The sequence below is a fragment of the Pseudochaenichthys georgianus genome, chromosome 1 (genome assembly GCF_902827115.2).
Source record: "Pseudochaenichthys georgianus chromosome 1, fPseGeo1.2, whole genome shotgun sequence".
Classification (NCBI taxonomy): Eukaryota; Metazoa; Chordata; class Actinopteri; order Perciformes; family Channichthyidae; genus Pseudochaenichthys; species Pseudochaenichthys georgianus.
Genome location: NC_047503.1, coordinates 22768689 through 22776680, shown reverse-complemented (window position 1 = coordinate 22776680; position 7992 = coordinate 22768689). Strand labels below are relative to the sequence as shown.

The 7992-nt window shown below is 39.0% G+C and overlaps 1 protein-coding gene across 1 annotated transcript; it reads right to left on the bottom strand.

The window, feature by feature from the left end:
• Window positions 1–730: 730 nt before the first annotated feature.
• cnga1a (cyclic nucleotide gated channel subunit alpha 1a) lies at window positions 731–6051 on the bottom strand. The gene is made up of 8 exons (XM_034094082.1): window positions 5957–6051; window positions 5794–5847; window positions 5639–5647; window positions 5442–5558; window positions 5256–5360; window positions 2725–2831; window positions 1635–2245; window positions 731–1549 (listed from the first exon to the last, which is right to left on the bottom strand). The coding sequence occupies exons 1-8, from the start codon at window positions 6049–6051 to the stop codon at window positions 731–733; spliced, it is 1917 nt and encodes a 638-aa protein (XP_033949973.1).
• Window positions 6052–7992: the final 1941 nt, after the last annotated feature.

Here is a 7992-nt window from a genome sequence, read left to right as displayed (position 1 = left end):
CTGTTCACCTCTGCCAACTATGTAACTTTTGTCCGTCCCTTGGTTTTTAAATTCACTCCTATCTATTTCCTCTGAATTTAATTATTTAAATATGTTTCATCATGTCTTGCCTTTTTACCTATTTGGAAAACACTTTGAACTGCTGTTGTTGTAGCACTGCACAGAAGCACTTTCTAACCTGTTGTGCTTCACACAGAGAGGCAGGGTGTAACATGAGATGACCTGTAAATCCTAGCTATTTACTATCCTCATGTGGACAAGAGTGTAAACTGCAACGCTGGGAATAATATGGCCTTCCAGTATGACTCAGTCATGAAAAATACGCTTAACAGGACAACTTTACCAACATTTTTAATACATTGAATATCTATACTGTCATGGCAATGTTTGTCCATTGAATTACTGTCCTCAATGTGATAATATACAATGGCAATACCTTTAATAAGACAAGCCCCAGTCTGTATTTCAGCCAGTCAATAGCTTATTGTTTTTCGTTTTTGCAGTGTTTAATTACCTGTTATACCATTATTACCATTTATAAAGCGAGTCCAGTAAAACATATCTATTGGTGATAAATATGCCATTGTTGCCAATGAGAAAAGAGCTTAGTGTTTTACAGAAATTATGGGTTTATTTTTTCTTCTCTTCTTTTGTCTCTTCAACCTTTTCTTTTTCATCTTTTTTTTCCTTGACCTTCTTGTTTGTATTTCTTTATCTTCTCACCTTTTTCCTATTCTTCCTTTTTCTCCCCTTGCCCTTGTGCCTCTTCCTTTTTCACCAATACTTCCTCCTCATCCTCCTCTTCCATTTCCTCTCCTGTGAGGCGCTCTAGATCTGCAATGCGATCTCTCAAAGCCTTATCAGTATTATTGTTTTTTCCGAGAATCTTCTTCAGCTTGAATTGCATCAGCTCCATTGTGTTGTACAATTTATTGACCTTCTCCTCCAGCTCCTTGGCCTCAGGCATGATGTTAGCTGGGTCCAAATCTATCAGACCATCTTTCATCAGGATCTCTCGCCCTTTGTCCTCTAGCATGCCTTTGGCATCAGGATACTCTAGCAGTGACTCCATCAGGTCATCCTTTGACAGGCAGAAGAGGTCTGAGTATCCAATGCTGCGAATGTTGGCTGTTCGCCTGTTGCCTGCTTTGCTGCCTTTAATATTGAGAATACTTATCTCACCAAAGTAGCTTCCACTTCCCAACACAACAAACTGTTTGACACCATCATCAGCTACAACTGCAAGTTTCCCTTCTTTGATTATGTACATCTCGCGACCAATATCACCCTTTTTGCAGATATAGTCTCCGGGACTGAACACCTGAGGCTGGAGCTTGAGTACCAGCTCGATCAGCAGGCCTGCCTCACAGTCTGCAAAAATACGAACTTTCTTGAGGGTATCCATGTGGACTTGGATGGCAATCTCAGCCTTCAGTTTGTCTGGAAGATACCTCAGCACCTCTCTTTCGTCCTGTGCCTTACCATTGTTCCAAAGATAGTCAAACCACTTGATGACTCGCAACTCAAGTTCAGTGTCGACCTTTCGGGCCTGTGAATGAAAGAAACACACAAATATTAAATATATATTTAAAATTAAAATAATAAATTATCTTATACTAAAAAGGTCCATCTACCTGCATGTAGTGCTTGATGTTGTCAATCCGTGACTGAAACTGAGCTTGGGCATCATTCATATTGGAGATCATGGTGGCGATATTTCCTACAATGGTGGCAAATACCAAGACCCCTACTAAAAAGTCAATCACATGGAATACAAATTCAGAGTCCAGGGCTGGTGGTGGAGTTTCTCCAATGGTTGTCAGAGTCAGTGTGGACCAGTAGAGACTGAATGAATACTTCCTTCCAAACTCCCCAAATGCAGGATTTTCAGGATCATCCAAAGCCGGGTAGACCCAGTCGTCGGCACCAAAACCAATGTATTTTGAGAAAGAGAAGAAGAAGCAAGCGTTCCAGTGGATGATAATGAGGATGTAAATGATCAAGTTTCCGATGCGGAAGATGTTGGGGTAGTTGGTTTTTGTCTCTGCCCTTGTGAAGAACTCCAACATGCGGCTGATTCGCAGCAGCTTGTTGATGCGGATCTCTGGGTAGTCAAGGCCGAAGTACAAATAGAGGAAGTCAGTGGGCAACATGGAAAGGAAGTCAAGACGAAACTGGAAGCTGGTGGTATAGCGATCAAGCAGCAGCTTCTTATCTTTTACCATAAGTCCTTGCTCAAGGTAACCTGCATTCAAAGAGATGAATAGTTAATAATTTGTTGATTAGATACTCATCAATGATTGCCATTCATATTCACATTATCATCCAACTTTTAGAAAAACATTTGACAGCAGTAATTATTATAAAAGCATTTCATAGTAAAGGGATGTCAATCCTTATAGTCTTGTGCTTTTTTATTTGTTTATAATTTAGATCGCATAATAAGTCAAGTTAAAGAAAGTCTTTTATTTTGCGAAATAAATATTCTAAAAAATGTTCCTTGTATAGCCTTAGTGGTAGGACAATAACACAAATCTGAAAAAACAACCCATTGATTTGTCTAACTTACACTCCCGCTTACACAAGCCTACTACTGTGTTCAGATGATTCTTTGAAAAAGTATTGTTGAGTTAAACAAAAACTGTGGATTTGTCTGTCCATCACTTAAGTAAAATAGAGAATTAACTTCATGTGCATGTGGCAATTTGAGTGTGAGCTTTTCACCTGTTCTTGTCCTGAGGAACATGTCAGCCAGGTAGATCAGATCTGAGGTGTAGTCCAGAATAACCCAGTAAATGATGTAGTCATGCTGTAGCTCCTCAAAGGAAGCCCTGTTTGCAGGAGAAGAAGAAGTGTTTTGTAATTGAACAATGTTGAGCAGCTTCACCAATAGGTTTTGTTATGCTACTGCGAAATGACTTGGTCACTTACAAAGCAAATATTTCTCTAATTAAATGTGCAATAAAATAAACTAAAACCAATTGCATAATTTCAACAGCCAGTTTCGTTTGAATGTCATCACACAATTCCCGACAAATCGCCCAGGTCAAGTTCTAAAGCATAAGGTGGGGAACAAGATTACATTTTGATGTTTTGAATGTTGTTAAATACTATCGAATGAGACAATCAAGCCATTGCAGCTCCATAGACACATACACACAAAGCTCCAGGGATGTGTTGGATATATATTTATATTCGTCATTGCAGCTGAGTGTGCCATAACACACATTTACAGCCAAGTTTATTATTCGGCTTTTTTCATCATGTTATTTTTTACCCTTACTTACTATTTTTGGGAAGGTGGTCCTCTGCCATTTTTTTACAACCAGATGTGGTCCTTTTTATAAAAATTATTTAGCATACATTACTGCAGTTAATTAAAATTAAATGAAATAGCTACATGCTTTTTAAAGAAGATTAATGATCTGCACTAGGTTAGCCCCTGCTGAACTCTCATTGATTTGTGATATCTACATATGGAAAAGGATATGAAAAGCACTTAATGCAACTGAATGGAATCATTGGACCTTTTGAACTGCAGAGCAATAGGCGTGTTCACACCAAGTACTTTTCCCACAAGGGTTCCTGAGAACTTAGTTCATGAGAACTCTTTTAGTTCTCATGAACTAAAGCAGATCGCGTTCACACCGAAATTAGTTCCTGGGGGAGGATTAGGCAAATGAAGCCGCTGACGTCACTTCTTCTTCTTCTGCTTTGGGTTTACTGGCAGGCCGCAAACCACTTCACGGCGTATACTGCCACCCGTAGTCCCTGGCTGGAAGTCCCCGGAGTTAGGGACTGGCTTCAGTTGAAGCTGCTGGGACCATGGATGTATAATAAGAACTGGATACAGCGTGGGAGGCAGGGCCTCATTCATTCCTGAGAGTTGCTCAATGGCGCATGATGACAAAATGGCCCAACTTTTGAGAGAGCGAAACGTCACAGATTACCCGGCATGCCTGAGAAGTACCCGTATGTGCACTCATAGAGCATGCACAACTTTAACCACGCCGCCCAAAAGGCTCTTCACATTGAGCACGTGAATTTGCGTACACGTAACAGCACCGCGCGTTCATGACAGCATGGTACTGGATTTATATTAACGAGGCGGCAGTTAGCAGCTAGCGGCTAGCTAGTAAATTATGCTAAATTAGACATCAATCGTTATGTACTTTTATATTACGCTGACATCAGGATCTCGTGATATCCAAGCAACAGAGCTTCATTTAGCATGAAACTTGTGTGGGTTGTACATGAAACCACTTGGTAATATATAAAAATGTATATGTTGAAGCCTGTTATGATCAATTGTGAGTTAAAACGTTATCGAAAAAGTAAAGCTGATGATGGATTACTGTGGTGGAGTTAAAATAACAATAGCCTATTTCTATATATATATCCATTATTACAGCTCCATGGGCAGTAAGGCAATATGGTCCGTTGTTATTGTGCATCCATGGGTAAAGAGAAACTCATGTAGTACTGAACACGTAACATCAACGTGCCGGGCGGGCGCGGTCCCGTGGGTTAGATGCGCGTTCATAATGCAGAGGGAAATAACTCTCAGAATAACGTTATTAGCACATTTTTACAACTTGAGGAACGAATGTTTTTAATAAGGGCTATACACACGTTCATACTGGGTAGTTTATTTAGTTTAAAAAAAATTATCCAACGAGTTACAGACCACTCTTTCCCAATGTAAGTCAATGGGAAAAAGTGTTTCCGGGCCCAGCAACCTAAAGGAAGTGTAGTACCGCCGTTTGACCAGCACGAATATTATCATCAGACTCCGGCGCACTTCCTGGGGGCTTGGCTGGGATTCCCAGCAGCTTCTACTGAAGCCTTCCGAGTAAATCGACAGAACGCCGACACCTCCTCATCACTCCAGCGCTCCCATGTTTTATTTTGTGTTGCCATAAGTTAGTCTCTCTGCGTTTGTGCGCTGGGTTAATGCTAATGCTAATAATGCTAATGCAAGGATAATAAAATGGCGGCTTCACAAAAGTTGTTGGGAGTTTAAGGGGCGTGGTTTGCATTCCGCCCAGCCAATGAGACAGAGGAACCTTTTTCTCCCACGAAAGTCCCTGCTCTCTAGCAGTAACTGAAAAGGGGGTAAAAAAAGTTCTCATGAACTAATTTAGTTCCTTGGGCTTTTTGGTGTGAACGCAACTAAATCGTAGTTCTCAGGAACCTTTGTGGGAAAAGTACTTGGTGTGAACGCGCCTAATGAAGGTTAAACAAAATGAAGTCACCTGGCTATGATCATGGTCCAGTTGTACATGACTGGTAGTGTGATTACGAGCAGCCAGTTGTAATACAGATTTCCAGCAGGATTAAGGATAAATATTTCTTTTGGCCTATAAAAAGAAAGAAAGGAAGTGTTTATTAACTATGTGAAAAATGTGCTTTAAGGAAGTTGCTCTGAATTATGCACTTACTTATCTTTGTCCTTTTCCCTTTGTCTTTCCTTCTCCTTTTCCCTCTCTTCCTTTTCCTTTGCCTCCTTTTCTTCCCTCTCCTTTGCCTCCTTTTCTTCCCTCTCCTTCTTCTCCATACTGCAACACACATTATTACATTGGAGAACAATTTCAAATATTCAGTTAAAACAAAACACTTTGCAACATAACCAAATTACTCTTTTTTTCTTCCTTTCCTTTTTTCAATTCTCCCTGGAAAAGGATTAATTAACACATGTAATAGGCCTGAAATTAATTTTTAGATACATCAAAGAGAAACTGTATTTTACAAGGGCTCCACTTTATCTGTTCGTGACACTATAATCATACTTACTCTTCATTGTTATTGCTGTTATTAATATTGAGCAGATAAGATTCAGCTGAACTCCTGGAAGAAACACAGCATGTCACACATAAAGTTAATTAAACTGTCTTTCTTTCTCATTTATGTATTGTAAGCTCTTTGTTTGAAGAATGCAAACGTGTCCTCTGCTTACACGTCATCATTGCTGGACCCTTCACTGTTTGTGGAGAGTTGTATTGCAGCGAGTGTGGGCACAGTGATGTGGGGAAGGCTGGTGGAAGAGGCCATGGCAGCAGATCTGCAGTTTACAGTGGAACAAATACATCTTATTGGTCCATCCCAGCGTAATGATAAGCATAAAATACCTTAAAATTATGAACAATTGGAACTATTAGTCCATTATTAGAATGTTCTATTAACTGAAAAAGATTCAGAAAACATTTAGATGATTTTAATCAAAGTTTTAAAGCAAGGATTGTCAATTAAAAACAATCCATGCTACCAACATCTGAAATGCAAATATTTGGTGGTTTTGTTATTCACCTATATTAAAGTGACAACATTGGGCAAAACAAGACATTTGAGGAAGTCACCTTGATTTATAGACCCAATGATATAGAAACAATCTGCAGAAAAAATGTCCAGATTTGATTCACTGTTAGATTTAGAAGTTTGGAAATGTGACATTAGCTGTAACAATGTGTTTTCAGTTGCAACAGAAATAAGAATTCAATCAAACTACTAAAAAACACTCTTCCGTCTTTCAATGGTAATACAGAAAATAATCAAATCAAATCAACATTTTATGCAGTGTGTTGTAATCCCTTGGTATGAAATACTGCTAAATGTGAGCAGTATTAAAAGAACCACACATCATTAAAGGTGAAGTGAATGTCCCTGTTTGCATTTGCAGTCCCAAACCACAGTCTGCCTAAAAACTTTAAGATGTCACCTAATATCTTTATCATCTTAATCAACTTACCTTATTGTTAATGTAATGAAACATCCATTTCCTTTATATCCTTTTGCAGTTTTTGAAAGACCTGGAAACTGGCCACTTACAGCAGCAACACTTTTATTTTATTTATCATCAGATGCTGATTAAAATAGTATCAATATGTAGCTGGACCAGTGACACCTATAAGCACTAAGTTTAACTAACTGTGTCATCGAGTCTCAGTGTCCCTGATAAGGATTTGTGGATTAGAGTAGGCTGAGAAGAGAGAGGCGAAGTCACTCTTCCTTACACTTCCCTCCAGTGGGAGATGAGATTAAATGAAGTGTGGACAACCCTCAGTTAACCTGTTGGTAATAAACACTGATAACCATTTTATCTAAAGACTCCTTTAAAAGACAATCTGAGACAGGCTATCATTTTCCTGACCATTTGTGGAAAGGATTTAATCTGCTTGCGCATGCAAACACACACACACACACACACACACACACACACACACACACACACACACACACACACACACACACACACACACACACACACACACACACACACACACACACACACACACACACACACACACACAATACAGCGTCTCCTGCTCAGTCAGCACCCTTAGCTTTGATCCTTTGATTAGATTGTGCCGGGTATTACTGACTTCAGATCAGGTCGATCAGGTTCCTTTTACATTGATAACAATCACGAGAGTGATATTAAATGTTGTTCAGTGCTGCAGCATCATAACAACAGATCCTCCTCCCCTGCTGCAGACTATAGACATCCTGCGGTTCATTGGCACTCCCTGTAGGCTGATGTGGATTATGGATCTCAGCTACTTTATTAAATTAAAAAGCATTTCTGGAAGTTTAATTTTTTAATTAATAATTATCCGACTATAGGTTATTTTTTATGGAAATGTTGGCTTTTTATTTGAAACATAGTTGGTTTTATAGCAAACTTTTAACAGATGTCACTGTCAGCAGAAGTGTAAAACATAACATTCTAGATTGCTGCATTCAATTCAGCTCCTTCAGATTCCTGGTGAAGTATATGCTGAACTACTGCCGTAGCTTACTTTTAAATAGGACAAAACCAACATTAATGTCATTACTAACACATTTTCCTATACTGTGAACAGTCAAAATGTCTGTTGTGAAAAGCCATAAACGTACATCACAGAGTTTATCAAAGACATGTATTTGTATCGTATACAAACACTCGTGACTCATCAGTAAAAAACTGAGAACAGAATTACAAAAAATATTTGTATT